This window comes from Leptodactylus fuscus, chromosome 2, assembly GCF_031893055.1.
Source record: "Leptodactylus fuscus isolate aLepFus1 chromosome 2, aLepFus1.hap2, whole genome shotgun sequence".
Taxonomy (NCBI): Eukaryota; Metazoa; Chordata; class Amphibia; order Anura; family Leptodactylidae; genus Leptodactylus; species Leptodactylus fuscus.
This window is the reverse complement of record NC_134266.1, coordinates 61977732-61994483: the sequence shown is the minus strand read 5'-3', so window position 1 is coordinate 61994483 and position 16752 is coordinate 61977732. Positions and strand designations below refer to the sequence as shown.

The 16752-nt window shown below is 45.8% G+C and overlaps 1 protein-coding gene across 5 annotated transcripts in view; it reads right to left on the bottom strand.

Moving 5' to 3' along the window:
- The window catches only part of RAP1GAP2 (RAP1 GTPase activating protein 2), a 551082-nt gene that overhangs the window by 57989 nt on the left and 476341 nt on the right, over positions 1 to 16752 (bottom strand). For all 5 annotated transcript variants that reach the window (XM_075263831.1, XM_075263830.1, XM_075263834.1 and 2 more), the window contains 3 exons: positions 7045 to 7148; positions 6787 to 6865; positions 4854 to 4907 (listed from right to left, as the gene is read on the bottom strand). In XM_075263831.1, coding sequence (XP_075119932.1) covers positions 4854 to 4907; positions 6787 to 6865; positions 7045 to 7148 — 237 coding nt within the window. The remainder of the gene's footprint in view (positions 1 to 4853; positions 4908 to 6786; positions 6866 to 7044; positions 7149 to 16752) is intronic.

Here is a 16752-nt window from a genome sequence, read left to right as displayed (position 1 = left end):
CAGCTTGCGAGTTTTGCAAGCTAACTTTTTCCCATAGGAATGCATTGGACAGCGCTGATTGGCCAGAGTACGGAATTCGACCAATCAGCGCTGGCTCTGCTGGAGGAGGCAGAGTCTAAGATCGCTCCACACCAGTCTCCATTCAGGTCTGACCTTAGACTCCGCCTCCTCCGGCAGAGCCAGCGCTGATTGGCCGAAGGCTGGCCAATGCATTCCTATGGGTATGCAGAGACTCAGCAGTGTTGAGCCAGTTCTGCTCAACTACACCGTGTGCGGTCAGCCCATCAGATAATAAACAATAGAGGCAAATATAACAAATTATGTGTGGGTAAATGACCATAGCAACAAAGTGAACCAGCCACACAAAATATATTAATAAAAATTAACTTTTATTAAGTGCTCCTAAAAAGGTGTAGCAACATATATACATACAAAATATATAAACAAACATAAAACAAAATCATATAGGGGTAGATAATGCTACAAATACCAACTTGTCAGCCATGGAATGTACACTGGATGGCAACACTAATATCATGGTACAAAGGGCTCAACCATAGCTAAAACTGAAAGTGTCCAATAATAAAGTGTTGTAAATGAAAACAACAAATAATCAGTGTAATAACCCACAGATAGCTATGAGACTGCCCACATAAGATGATCCAAGATTAGCCTCCATACATACCAACAGTAAAGGGACCCGACGCGCGTTTCACCTGTACTTGACAGGTTTCGTCAGGGGAAGAGTCTAAGATCGCTCCACACCAGTCTCCATTCAGGTCTGACCTTAGACTCCGCCTCCTCCGGCAGAGCCAGCGTTGATTGGCCGAAGGCTGGCCAATGCATTCCTATGGGTATGCAGAGACTTAGCAGTGTTGAGCCAGTTCTGCTCAACTACACCGTGTGCTGGTCAGCCCATCAGATGTAGCAGAGCCGAGGGTGCACTAGAACCCTTATGCACACTCGGCTCTGCTACATCTGATGGGCTGACCAACACACGGTGTAGTTGAGCAGAACTGGCTCAACACTGCTGAGTCTCTGCATACCCATAGGAATGCATTGGCCAGCCTTCGGCCAATCAGCCCTGGCTCTGCCGGAGGAGGCGGAGTCTAAGGTCGGACCTGAATGGAGACTGGTGTGGAGCGATCTTAGACTCCGCCTCCTCCGGCAGAGCTAGCGCTGATTGGCCGAAGGCTGGCCAATGCATTCCTATGGGTATGCAGAGACTTAGCAGTGTTGAGCCAGTTCTGCTCAACTACACCATGTGCCGGTCAGCCCATCAGATGTAGCAGAGCCGAGGGTGAACTAGAACCCTTATGCACAGCCAGCGCTGATTGGTCGAATTCCGTACTCTGGCCAATCAGCGCTGGCCAATGCATTCTATTAGCATGATGAAGTAGAGCTGAATGTGTGTGCTTAGCTCAACTACGCCGGTGGAGTAGTTGTGCTAAGCATACACATTCAGCTCTGCTTCATCAGGCTAATAGAATGCATTGGCCAATCAGCGCTGGCCAATGCATTCTATTAGCGTGAGCTGAGTGTGCACAGGGGTTCCAGTGCACACTCGGCTCTGATGTAGCCGAGCCGAGTGTGCATAAGGGTTCTAGTGCACCCTCGGCTCTGCTACATCTGATGGGCTGACCGACACACGGTGTAGTTGAGCAGAACTGGCTCAACACTGCTAAGTCTCTGCATACCCATAGGAATGCATTGGCCAGCCTTCAGCCAATCAGCGCTGGCTATGCCGGAGGAGGCGGAGTCTAAGGTCGGACCTGAATGGAGACTGGTGTGGAGCGATCTTAGACCGCCTCCTCCAGCAGAGCCAGCGCTGATTGGTCGAATTCCGTACTCTGGCCAATCAGCGCTGTCCAATGCATTCCTATGGGAAAAAGTTTATCTCACAAAAATCACAATTACACCCCCGATAGAGCCCCAAAAAGTTATTTTTAATAACATTCCTACCTAAATAAAGGTTATCCCTAGCTATCCCTGCCTGTACAGCTATCCCTGTCTCTTAGTCACAAAGTTCACATTCTCATATGACCCGGATTTGAAATCCACTATTCGTCTAAAATGGAGGTCACCTGATGACAGGCAGCCAATGACTTTTTCCGATTTTTTTCAATGCCCCCATTGCCTGTACAGCTATCCCTGTCTCTTAGTCACAAAGTTCACATTCTCATATGACCCGGATTTGAAATCCACTATTCGTCTAAAATGGAGGTCACCTGATGACAGGCAGCCAATGACTTTTTCCGATTTTTTTCAATGCCCCCATTGTCGTAGTTCCTGTCCCACCTCCCCTGCGCTGTTATTGGTGCAAAAAAAGCGCCAGGGAAGGTGGGAGGGGAATCAAATTTTTTTGGAGTTTGCCACGTGATGTTCGATTCGAATCGAACACATCGAACAGCCTGATATCCGATCGAACATGTGTTCGATAGAACACTGTTCGCTCATCTCTATTCGTTACGAGTAGCCCCTCAATATTCGACTACTCGAATCGAATATCGAATCCTATTATAGTCTATGGGGGGAAAATGCTCGTTTCAGGGGTAGGCAACGTTCGATCAAATTATACTTACCAAGTCCACGAGTGAGGGTCGGGCTGGATCCTCCGAGAAGTCTTCTCCATGCAGCGTCCCCGCGGCGTCTTCCAGCTCTGAATTCACTCTGCCAGGCATCGGGCCTGGGCAGAGCCGACTGCGCATACCCACACTACAAGCGGGCATGTGCAGTCGGCTCTGCCCAGGCCCAATGCCTGGCAGAGTGAATTCAGAGCCGGAAAACGCCGTGGGGAAGCTGCATGGAGAAGACTTCTAAAAGTAGGAGAAGAACCAGCGTTGATTGGCCGACTGTATAGCATTCGGCCAATCAATGCTGGTTCTGCATCGAACTTTTACATTCGTACAGCGAGTGGTACTTGATCGAGTATGAGTATTTCGAATACCGTAATATTCGATCGAATACCTACTTGATCGAGTACTACTCGCTCATCTCTAATTTTTACTAGTTTTTTCAATGAATTATTGCAGTCAATAAATGTAAAAGGAATATAAATTGTTTACTGATCCTCCTTAATTTTGGTTATAAAAAAATTATTTCAAGGGGGCCACACGGTGGCTCAGTGGTTAGCACTGCAGCCTTGCAGCGCTGGAGTCCTGGTGTTCAAATCCCGCCAAGGGCATAAAACCATCTGCAAGGAGTTTGTATGTTCTCCCCATGTCTGCATGGATTTCCATCCCATATTTAAAAAAAAACATACTGATAGGGAAAAATGTACATTGTGAGCTCTATGTAAAAGAAAAAAGAAATATTTCAAGGGGCTCTATCACTAGGAAAAGTCATTTTTAACTAATCACACCTTTGCATAGCCTTTAGAAAGTCTATTTCACACCTACCTATAGTATGTAGATTGCCTCAGTGGTTTCTGAATAAGTCCGTTTTTATTCATATGCTAATTAGACTAGTGCACGATAGATCGTGCACACCTCTCCTATTGTTTTCTATGGGAGACTGCTGCTGCTGATGACTCAGCTTCCTGTTTGCCTCACACACATAGGAGATAATAGGAGAGAGGAGGCTGCTGGGAACTTCCTGAGCTGGCTGGAAGCTCATTAGTATATGAATAAAAACGGACTTATTCAGACTCCACTGAAGCAATCTACATACAAAAGGTAAGTGTGAAATAGACTTTCTAAAGCCTATGCAAGCATGTGTTTAGATAAAAATGACTTTTCCCAGTGATAGAGCCCCTTTAAAAAAGAGCAAAATCTGCACTCAAGCTGTGAACATTTTACAAATACATTTTAAAGAGGATCATTTTCATCTTCTGAGATACTTGCTGTTGTAAATACTTATATTCCCTATGAAATATCAACTATTGAGACTCTTTTTATAGGCCGCTTGCAGATGACCATGGCCGTGATCGGTGCGCTATTCGTGTTTTTCCTGGATAGAACACTGACCCATTCATTTCTATGGGCCCGTACACATGATCATGAATTTCACAGTCACGTTTGTGGACCAACAGTCCGGACCACAAAATATATAATAGATTCTATTCCTGTCCTATTTTGCGGCCCATCCTTCCGTGGCTCCTACTCATTGAAATAAAGAGGTCGCGGAAGCATGGCCCGTGCATGGGTGGCACACAGGAGACATCCCTATATCTCCTGTGCTTCACATGCCTTTAATTCATAGCCGTGGAAAAGCACACGGTTGTCTGCAACCAGCCTTACCCCTCGTTCACATATGTGTTTGGTAATCTGTTCGGGGGAGTCCGCATGGGGACCCCCAAAACGGACTACTGAACGCAATTGTAAGCGGTGTGCAGTGAAAGCACACGGATCCCCATAGACTATAATGGGGTCCATGTGCTTGCCGCAAGATCTCCGCAGGGAACATCCGGACAGGAAAGTACTTCACAATCTACTTTCCTGTCCACATGATTCGTGCCAGCAGCACAAGACCAGCACATGGACACCATTATAGTTTATGGAGTCCATGTGCTTTCATTGCACACTGCTTGCAATTGCGTTTGGTAGTCCATTCGGGGGGGGGGGGGGGGGGGGGTCCCCATGTGGATTCACCAGAGTGGATTACCAACGCACATGTGAACGAAGACTTAGAATTGTGCAATTTCACTGTTGTTCCTCTTGAAAATAATTGAATAAATTAACAACTTGTGTTTTTTCTTCCTTTGTCAATGGACTTCCCTCTACATACTGGCACTTGCCACTCTGGCCATATGAAAAAGTAGAATGGTACCGCCTAGTTGTCAATCTGTTCACACATTTGTTAGCAATCTGAAAAGGATGGAGATCAGTCTATCATTTATAACTAGTAAAATGTACCTTGGGGTAGAGAACAGGATTAAATTTAAGTCCAGTCGCGTCATCACATAAGGCCTACAATAACAACAAAAATTAGTCCACAATTAGAAAATTAGATGCAAACCGAGGAAGAGACGGATCTCATTGTGACCTTACTAACAAATATTCCAGGAAATTGGATGATCGGTGCAGATCCCAGTGTGATGAAAACAACTGTAGTCTTGTCTCTATATTAAAAATAGGACCTTACATGAAATACTGTGCACAATTTCATGCACTTTTGTATAAGAAGGATACGGTTGACCTAGATCAGGTGCTGTGCAAAAGGTTTAGGAAGGTATGGAAAAAGTGCTGCAATGTAAAAAGGGTTTCAGAAATAGAAGGGTTAATAGTTAATTTATGGCAATTCACAAAATTAAGTGAATGAACAAAAGAGAAGCCTAAAATCCCATCAATATTTGGTGTGACCACCTTCTGGAGGAGAAGTGATGATATGGCCCCCACAGTGTCTGATCTTATCATCATCAAGTCTGTCTGGGATTATATGAAGATACAGAAGGATTTGAGCTAGGGATCCACAGAAGATCTGTGCTTAGTTCTACAAGATGTTTGGAACATCCTCCCTGCTGAGTTCCTACATAAACTATCTGCAAGTGTACCTAGAAGAATTGATGGAAGCCAAAGGGTGGTCACAGCAACTATTGATGGGATTTTTCTTTTGTTCATTCACTTCATTTATAGAATAAATTATTAACACTTTTATATTTTTGAAACCATTCTTACTTTGCAGTATTTTTCCCCACTTTCCTAAAGCTTTTGCTCAGTACTTTAGTGGGTGCAACACAGTAACAAGACAGGTTATCAAACTTGAGTTTATCCGGTTTAGAAAAAAATACAAGACTATGGACTTTTTACTTCTAGACTGGTAACTGTATAAAGAAGCATACTCTATGTCAAGAAGAAAGAAAATCTCATATCATCATAGTCACAGATTCTTTATTGTTAGAGCAATGAGGCTATGGGCCTTTCTGCTATAAGATGTGATGGCTGGTAACTTGTACAAGTTCAAGGCGGCCTCTGTGTTCTTCTAGAAATTAATTATATTGCAAGTTACAAGTACTACATTTCTGGAGATGAAACATTGATTCAGGGATTTACTATATTTAAATTAAGAAGTATTCTTTCCCCTAATCTGCATCTATGTGTTGGGGGAACACCCCTGGGAGCACATGCTGTTGGTTCCAAATTAAAAACAAAATGGTTGCCCGTACGGGAAGAAAACAAAGCGACACATAGCCAGATGTATATCTAAGTGCTCTAAAGTTTATTACATGTTACTTAGTTCTTATAGAGGAATAATGGCTTTATGCTAATTTAGGCATAACAAACTACATCACATAGAAATATGAATTATCATTGGTCAGAGTACAAAATGGGTGTTTACAAATGATAAATACGTGCATAAGCAATACATGAGTTAACACATATTTGTCCATGTCATCCATTTTAGTTTCTAATCAGACTAGCACAGTCTCCAAGATGGACGGTCTGTCCTTCATGCTTAGAACTAGTTTAGACTATTCTCATATCTAATGGACATTCTGTGTCTCGGTACGGGACATGAGAAGCTGAGTAATAGTTATGAGAACTCAGAAACATTCCAAACTTTTTCCTAAATATGATAAGAAAGCACAATTGTAAGTCTCTCATAGTAACTGCGTGAGAGAGGACAGGACATTTGTGAGAGCAATATGGAATATACACAGACAAGATGGCGGAATGCTAGTTTCTCTCTTTACACAGATATTTGTCCCCTCACATATGTCATAGGATATTTTTTGTCTTCCTCTGGGTTAGCATATAGGTTGGATTTGTTGTGTCTTCTCAATGTCGTCAACTATGTAACTAACCTACATGAAAAGTATCAAAGATAAGATTGGACATTAGTACTCACCTTTGCTATCTGAGGAATACTCGGAAGTTTGTTAAACCCAGCCAGTGGGATTCGTTCATGGAGAGTTTTTGCTTTTGACCTAACCAGAAACCAGATATATTAGATATCAAGTAATGGCTGTACATAAATTCCTTGGAAAATAAAAAAGAGACAACTTCTCTTAATACTGGCAGCAAAAATTGTGAGATCGCACTGCAAAAATACATTCTAGCACCAATTTTGACATTAGAGAAGACGCTACGAGTACATTGTCCATACCTGAGTATTATTCTTAAATATTCTATGCTGTCGGCTTCTTCACATTTTATTGAAAGGATCAAGTTGCCAAGGCTGCTCCCACTACAGTAAAAATTTAGATGGTCCTAAAATCAAAAAAGAAGAAAGATTGTGCTAAAGGAGGAGCAGATAACATCAAGAACAATGGATGTGTCCAACTTATGTACAGGCCCATATAGGGATGCAGAGGAGACAAACGCTACTAGGCCCTGGAGCCTGGTGGGGCCCAAAAGTCTCTCAACAACCTATGAAGACATCAAGATATTCTATAAGCTTGGAAATCCCTTTAAAATTGGCATATTTTTAATTAGTACTAAACTGTAAGGTAACAGTATTTATAGATAACTACTAGAGATGAGCGAAAAGTAAAAGGTTCGATATTTGTTTCGAGTAGCCCCTCAATATTCGACTACTCGAATCGAATATCGAACCCTATTATAGTCTATGGGGGGAAAATGCTCGTTTCAGGGGTAGACAACGTTCGATCAAATTATACTTACCAAGTCCACGAGTGAGGGTCGGGCTGGATCCTCCGAGAAGTCTTCTCCTTGCAGCATCCCCGCGGAATCTTCCGGCTCTGAATTCACTCTGCCAGGCATCTACAAGCGGACATGTGCAGTCGGCTCTGCCCAGGCCCAATGCCTGGCAGAGTGAATTCAGAGCCGGAAGACGCCACGGGGAAGCTGCACGGAGACTTCTAAAGGTAGGAGAAGAACCAACGTTGATTGGCCGACTGTATAGCATTCGGCCAATCAATGCTGGTTCTGCATTGAACTTTTACATTCGAATAGCGAGTGGTACTCGATCGAGTACGAGTATTTCGAATACCGTAGTATTCGATCGAATACCTACTCGATCGAGTACTACTCGCTCATCTCTAATAACTACAGATTTTGCATTGGGGGGCAGGAGCTTCCAGTCCTCTGCACGCATCATCATCATATATAAGGGCTTGTGCCTTCAGGACCTGTAGAAAAGGTCAGACAGAGACAATTGCTTTCTATATATAAAACCTTTCTGGATAGATCTGTTTAGTTTTGATGCAATTGCATACATCACAAAATTGCTTTATAGAGATCACAGTGTTCACATCCCTGTAAGCTCTGTCAATTCCCAAGACACAGAACATATCTAATAGATATAAAGGACTTTTTATATATTTTTTTCCAAGAAACCCATGAAGCAAACTATGTTTAGAAAACTTGGCCCGAGGGTGTTCGGTACATGGAAAGCAATAAAGTCATTTGAAGGTGGCCATCCTTTCCAACTCAGATACAATAACTGTTAATGTGAAATCGCAACAAATCCTGAATAAAACGGAAAACCAATCAATAATGCCCATTTACAAGAACTTGCACTTAGACCTTATTTCCTTCCAGAGCTATAATAAGAAAAGGAAGAGTAACCAGAACATAATTCACCACCATAAAGATTCTACAAACTGGAATATACAGTATACGGCTCCTCACATGGTCTGCCCTCCTTTTAATAATGTGAATGTAAGTAATAAATTTATGGTTTCTATTAGGAATATAATTTTTTGCTCTTCAAGGTCAAGAAGTATGAAAGCCTCAAGTCTATTAAAAGTATCCATCACTCTGTTGTGTTCATCTAGAAATAGCACAGAGTATAAACTTCTCTGTCCTCTATGTCTTACAATGTAATGAGAATATGTCAGCCAACTGAAGGGATAGGTTAGCTTGACATTTGACGTGTCCATTATGTTCATCCATGTGGGTGAGTAGAAAGCCTATGCATGGCTATATATCATACTAGAAATTTACCTATGAGAATTATTTATATAGTTACTACACCTCTTTATTCCGGAATATAAATTAGTTTCAAAAATATTTCTTTTTTTACGTCTTATAATGTTCATAGGTATGTGATCCATCAATGTCACGAAGGCAACTATATTATGCGAGTTTTCCAGGTTATATCATTTTTGACATACCCTTAGGATAGGGGATTCCTTAAAGATCGGCAGCGGCCCCTTCAGCTGTTTGGTGCTCGGGAAAGCAATGGAGACTCTTCAGAACTTACCAAAGCACTATGCATTTGTGTATGTCATATGCTTGGTATAGCTCAACCCGTTAACTTGAATGGGACTGAACTGTGATCAGACCATTTTTGCATGTTTTGTGAGACATACTTAACACTCAGAAGAGCTCTCACTATATATGCCAGTGTCTCCATAGAGCTTCATTAACCAATCAGTGGCTAAAAGTATGTGATAGTACACACTGACATATTGCAAACAAAAGGTATAACATTGTAGAGTAATGTATTCTCTACCACTGTATGCTGAACCTGTTCCTATGGGGCCGTATGGGCAATGTGTCCCAGTATATACCTATACATCAAGGTTATACAACAGGAAGTTCATCCAGCACACAGATGTACAGTAGCCCACCTTAAAGGGGTTGTCCTATCACAAGGATTCTATCTATACTGCTAGTTTATGTGGATTTAAGACTTTTCCTAAATGCATTGCTTTATCAAAACTGCTTTGTTTGGCCGCTATCTTAATTTATTCACTTCATTGTTTACACTCCGTTTCTATGGCGCTTGGGGTTATCTGCTCATTTATCAAGTGATTTAGCTGCCTGCTCTCAGGGGGGAGGGAGGGGCTGGGAGCAGCTCTGAGCTGTTTGAGAAGCTCCGCTACTTAAATGACACAGATAGGGGAGGTTTGAGCTCTTATCAGTCGGTTTCATTGAATTTAGCTGATAAGGGCTGAGATAGGGAATCCGTTACCTCTGTATGTAATGCAAACTGACTCAAATCCAGCTCTGCTACATCAGCTTCACACTGTGGTAATTAATTTACAACCAATCCCTTGCAAGTGAAACCCCGCCCACCAATGTGCTGAGAAAAGCAGGAAGTGAAGAGAGCACAACAGCCTGCAGGTTAGTGAACAAGCGTCATGGGAATACCCCTTTAACTGAAATCTGATAAGTTGCAAAGTTGTGATATATTATCCTATTAATATTATAAATGTGAAAGTTTGTGGGTTTGTGAGTTGGATGTTCGGATGTTTGTTCCTCAATCACGCAAAACCTGCTCCACCGATTTGGCTCAAATTTTCCACAAACATAGTTAATACACCCGATTGCGCAATAGGATACTTTTCGTCCCGAAAACGCACATCCGTTTCGCACAGAATCCTCACAAAACACAAACTCACAGCAGAATCAATGCAATGTCACACATTTTGGACCACAGCAAGCCCCAAAACTTCATATTGCCCTCTATAGCCTAGCCCCTAACCTCACACACTCACCTTTATAGACACTTTAGGACTTTCACCCTCACCTAATCCCATAAAGCAGGAGGCTGTCTCTTTCACTGTCCGGCACAGCCATCTTTGCCGACCCCCACTGCTGTGAGGATCCGCGGCACCGCCCACCCAGACACTACACTGTCTTCCCAGGAACATGCGCATCTCAGCCATATACACAACGTATTTCCAGCACGCCACCATTTTGCGCCTCCACCTTAGGCCGCAGCACCCAAAAGCCTCACTCCAGCCCGCAACACTCCCCGACAGCACTCACACCTCCCGGCTGCTTCGTCTGCACGATCCCTCCACCTACCCGACACTGGTAAGTTCCCCTAGCATGCTTTCATTATCAGGACTTCTGGCCTCTACACTCCGCTCTACTGTTTCCACACACCACCAACACCTTACACCCCATAACAATAACACCCATCTCCCTCACTGCCCTAGCCATCTAATTCTCCTCCGCAAAACACCTCACAATAACTTGCACCTCACTTCACACTTTGCCAACATATGCCGTACTACCAGCTCCCATACCACTGGGGTTGTTATGGCGCGCGCCCGCAATATACGCCGCCTCCTATTGCAATACCAGCCATCGCTTACCCTTTGAAACCCTCTGCACCATGGCTTAATACGCTGCTGTTGGAAGGCTTATGTCGGCGTATTGGCTATGGCAGGTGCCCGGGAGCCGGACCCCCGCCATAGCCCTCCGCTTGCACACTGAAGTTATGTCAGCACATTGGCTATGGCAGGTGCCCGGGAGCCGGACACCCGCCATAGCCCTCCCCTTGCACACTCTGGTTTAAGTCGGCACATTGGCTATGGCAGCGGCACATTGGCTATGGCAGGTGCCCGGGAGCCGGACACCCGCCATAGCCCTCCGCTTGCACACTGAAGTTATGTCGGCACATTAGCTATGGCAGGTGCCCAGGAGCCGGACACCCGCCATAGCCCTCCCCTTGCACACTCTGGCACACACTGCGTCCTCCACAGTAGCTCTCCCGCCCCCTCCTCTTACCTGGTCCACGCCTCCCGTCTGTCCCCCACTGCGCGTACGCATCCTCATGGTCAGCTCCGCCGCCTACACTGACTTTAGGCTGCCGGCGTCAGGTTGCTATAGCAGCCGCCGGGTCTCCCACGCCTCCCACTCAGCTGACTGTGTCCAGGCTGCTGCTGCCGGCTATGCTACGTAGCCTACAACAGCACTGGCACTATTAGGCAATGCATTGTAATACATTACTATTGCAATGCATTGCAGTACTCAGCACACCCTCTGCTGTTTAACAACCCTATTGTTTTGCAAGCTGCTGGATGCAGCCTGCAAATCAACTTAGGATTGTTTGCCAAAGCGTCTGCATGCATTAGCATTATCATACATGACATTGCTGCTCCGACCCCCTGGGGTTCAACACCCCTACGTGGTCTAATATATACACAACCAAAAAAAAAAATAAATCAAGTTCAGGAATACTGTGAAACACACACATATTACCTTTCCCCACCTCCAAAATCACCCACTTCACAAAGCCAAATAAACATTGGGCCTGCACGCACTACCCCTATTATGCAATGCATTTCAATACATTACTATTGCAATGCATTGTATTACTCAGCACACCGTATAACAACCGTATTATTTCCCAGGCTGGGGGGGGGGGGGGGCAGGTCCTGGGTGCAGAGGTGGGGGGGACAAGATACTGGGGGAAGAGATGGGGGGACAAGATATTGGGGGCAGAGATGGGGGGGGAAATGCAGATGGGGGCAGAGATGGGTTGGGGAAGATACTGGGGGCAGAGATGAGGAGGACAACATACTGGAGGCCGAGATGGGGGGGGACAACATACTGGGGGCACGCCCCTTCACACCCAGTCAAACCGCATCTTCTTTCCAAAAAATAGACGTGTACAATCACCGCAGACGAAGTCGCGGGTACCAGCTAGTAATATATATATATAATATTATTAAAGCCATTGAAAACATCTTAGAAAGTCAAATAAAAGTTTTTTAAACTTTAACAGTCAAGTTAAAGCTTGCTGCATTAGTACGTGTTAATCAGCAGCTAGTAACGTGATCTGAACAAAGCCTAACGGAAAAGTTTATTAGCTGTAGGGTGATACATTCTGGTTATATGGATACAAGCAGCAAAGTATTATAAGTATATGGACATGCACTGAGTGTCCAGGGTTCACATAATTTTGAAGGTAATATGCAGCCATTGGCCACCATAGGTTATGTGGGTTTTGGCCTCAAGTATGTCTGTAGTGGAGCAAAACTAAGAATTGCGCTTCTGATGTATTTCATGGAAGAGGGAAACTCACTATCTGGTGAACTTCACATACCATTAAAATGAATGTCACTGGAGATGAATTGAATGGCCACATAAAATCAATACCATACTGATCAGCTCATTGTTTCCCACTTTATTGTAATACAGGGCCGATCAGCCTGTAAACCTTTCAGATGATTTTTTAGGATATCCTCCCATACGTCTTTACATGATGGATAAGACTATTTCTGGCCATTATATGACTTGTATTATGCATTTTTGGCAGTTTTAATTTCGTATTCACAGCTAGTGGAAGTTGACTGGATACTATTATGTCTCCCATAAACAGCATATAAAAAACAGGCAAGTCTGTTCCATAACTCTCATTTACTTAGCAGCAGCAGTGCCGTATAGACAGAGGAACAGACCAGTACTGATGTAAATAAACATTATATTATCTACAGCACCATGCTTGTGTTTGTTCTCTTTCACTTGGCTGCTTCTTCTACATTCCTCTCTCCATAAACTTCTATGGTCATATGTAATTTGATGCTTCAATGCACTAACAGTCCATCTTTAAAGACCAAGACGGATTCAGAGATGTCAGAGTGAATGTCAGTTTAGGAAGATGGAGGGAGAAGGAAATGAGGCTGATTAGTAGAGAAAGAAGCTTTTTTTTTTTTTTTTTCTAGAAGTTTAATATATTTGCTTGTACTACTGAATGGGGATTTATTCAAGTTTATTGAAAAATTACTAACCACTTAAGTTCAGCTTGTCATTGCTTGCGGCAGGAGAAATTTGCCTATTTGCACTAAGTAGTTTCTATTAAGCCTAATCCTATCATACTATACTATTATATTACTGGCAGTTACCACATCTGATCATCCTTTGGTTAGATGTTCATTGTATTGCTATGGCAGGCGACGATAAGGTCAGACTTCCTTGTATTAGAGAACTATAATTCATCAGTGACTTCCAGTATATCTTGTCATTATCACATAGATAATGTGTTGGATATTCTAACAGTTGCAATAGTAAATCCTCTCCAGAGCCATCATAAGTACACACAAGCGTAAAGAAGTGAGAGACAACTTAATGAAAATCCTCTTAATGAATGAACAGCACTTCTGATAATTGCACCTCCTTCTATAAATCACATAGAAGTATATTATTGTGTCTGTAAAGCCCAACACCACTCTGTAAAATCACAATGGCTAATGGTCAGGCCACTAAACTCGTAGACGTGGGGCGAAATAGTTTAACATCAAACTTAAAGGGGTTGTCCCATCACAAGAATCCTATCTATACTGCTTGTTAAGGTGAATGTAAGACTTTTCCTAAATACACTGCTTCAGCAAAACTGCTTTGTTTGTCCACTATCTTACTTTATTCATTTCTCTGTTGACACATCCCTTGACTTATCTAGTCATAAGTCAAGTGATGTATCTGCTGCTCTGAGGGGGGAGGGAGGAGGGGCTAAGTGCACGGGAGCGAGCCTGGAGGGGGGGGAATAGAGAGGCAGATGCCGGGGAGTGTAGACGCCAGCACAGGTGCCTGCAACATCGCTACGCTCCTGCCCTGCATGAAGCCAGCAGCGGCAGGAGCGATGCTGATATTCCCGGGGGGTGGGGGGGAGGAGCGGAATAGCAGCATCGCTCCTGCCGCTGCTGGCTTCAAGCAGGGCAGGAGCGTAGCGATGTTTCAGGCACCTGTGCCGGCGTCTACACTCCCCGACATCCGCCTCTCTATTACAGCGGATGCCGGGTCTTTATTACATTGTGAAGGCTGTGCGTATGATGTCTAGCTGCATCAGGAGCGCATACGCACAGCCGGCGGCATAAAAGCGACGACTTCTTGCCGCTGGCTTTGCATATGTAACCCCACCCACCAATGACGCCACAAAGCCGGAAGACAGAAGAATTTACAGCAGCGAAGAATAGCGAGTATGCGACGTGGGAATACCCCTTTAAGATGCATGGCATGTGTATGGTTAAGGATAAAAACTGATTTTTCTGCAGGGTAGTTGACAAAAATTGTCCGATATAATTGTCCACTTGCATACCTCCCAACCGTCCCGATTTCCGCGGGACAGTCACGATTTGGGTGACATGTCCCGCGGTCCCGGTTGGAGGGAGGTATGTCCCGATTTCAACTCAGATCTGCATCCAGAGGACGCAGATCTGAGTTGAACACATATGCGGCTGAAGCAAGGAGCTGACACAGGTCAGCTCCTCGCTTCGCCGCTGCCCGCCTCTCTCCCTGACACATGCGGCTGAAGCTGCTCGCGTGCTCGCTTCGCCGCTGCGTCTCTCTCTCGCTGACACATGCGGCTGAAGCGAGGAGCTGACCTGTGTCAGCTCCTCGCTTCGCTGCTGCCGCCGGCTCCTGGCTTGTAGACGCGATGTACAAGCCAGGAGCCGGTGGCAGCGGCGAAGTGAGGAGCTGACACAGGTCAGCTCCTCGCTTCAGCTGCATGTGTCAGCGAGAGAGAGACGCAGCGGCGAAGCGAGCACGCGAGCCGCTTCAGCTGCATGTGTCAGGGGGAGGAGGGCAGCGGCAAAGCGAGGAGCTGACTTGTGTCAGCTCCTTCCTTCAGCCGCATGTGTCAGCGAGAGAGGCGCGCAAAGAGCGGCGAGGGAGCGGAGGAGAAGGTAAGTTTAATGTGGAGGTGGAACGTGAATCTGGGGGCAGATGAAGGAGAGGACGGCATGACACTAGGGGCAGAGATGGAGAGGACGGCATGACACTGGGGGCAGAGATGGAGAGGACATGAATCTGGGGGCAGAGATGGGGGACATGAATCTGGGGGCAGAGATGGAGGGACAGGAATCTGGGGGCAGAGATGTGGGACATGAATCTGGGGGCAGAGATGGAGTGGACATGAAACTGGGGGCAGAGATGGAGGGACATGAATCTGGGGGCAGAGATGGGGGACATGAATCTGGGGGCAGAGATGGAGGGACAGGAATCTGGGGGCAGAGATGTGGGACATGAATCTGGGGGCAGAGATGGAGAGGACATGAATCTGAGGGCAGAGATGGGGGACATGAATCTGGGGGCAGAGATGTGGGACATGAATCTGGGGGCAGAGATGTGGGGACATGAATCTGGGGGCAGAGATGTGGGGACATGAATCTGGGGGCGGTCCCGCGGTCCCGGTTGGAGGGAGGTATGTCCCGATTTCAACTCAGATCTGCGTCCAGAGGACGCAGATCTGAGTTGAACACATATGCGGCTGAAGCAAGGAGCTGACACAGGTCAGCTCCTCGCTTCGCCGCTGCCCGCCTCTCTCCCTGACACATGCGGCTGAAGCTGCTCGCGTGCTCGCTTCGCCGCTGCGTCTCTCTCTCGCTGACACATGCGGCTGAAGCGAGGAGCTGACCTGTGTCAGCTCCTCGCTTCGCTGCTGCCGCCGGCTCCTGGCTTGTAGACGCGATGTACAAGCCAGGAGCCGGTGGCAGCGGCGAAGTGAGGAGCTGACACAGGTCAGCTCCTCGCTTCAGCTGCATGTGTCAGCGAGAGAGAGACGCAGCGGCGAAGCGAGCACGCGAGCCGCTTCAGCTGCATGTGTCAGAGAGAGGAGGGCAGCGGCAAAGCGAGGAGCTGACTTGTGTCAGCTCCTTCCTTCAGCCGCATGTGTCAGCGAGAGAGGCGCGCAAAGAGCGGCGAGGGAGCGGAGGAGAAGGTAAGTTTAATGTGGAGGTGGAACGTGAATCTGGGGGCAGATGAAGGAGAGGACGGCATGACACTAGGGGCAGAGATGGAGAGGACGGCATGACACTGGGGGCAGAGATGGAGAGGACATGAATCTGGGGGCAGAGATGGGGGACATGAATCTGGGGGCAGAGATGGAGGGACAGGAATCTGGGGGCAGAGATGTGGGACATGAATCTGGGGGCAGAGATGGAGTGGACATGAAACTGGGGGCAGAGATGGAGGGACATGAATCTGGGGGCAGAGATGGGGGACATGAATCTGGGGGCAGAGATGGAGGGACAGGAATCTGGGGGCAGAGATGTGGGACATGAATCTGGGGGCAGAGATGGAGAGGACATGAATCTGAGGGCAGAGATGGGGGACATGAATCTGGGGGCAGAGATGTGGGACATGAATCTGGGGGCAGAGATGTGGGGACATG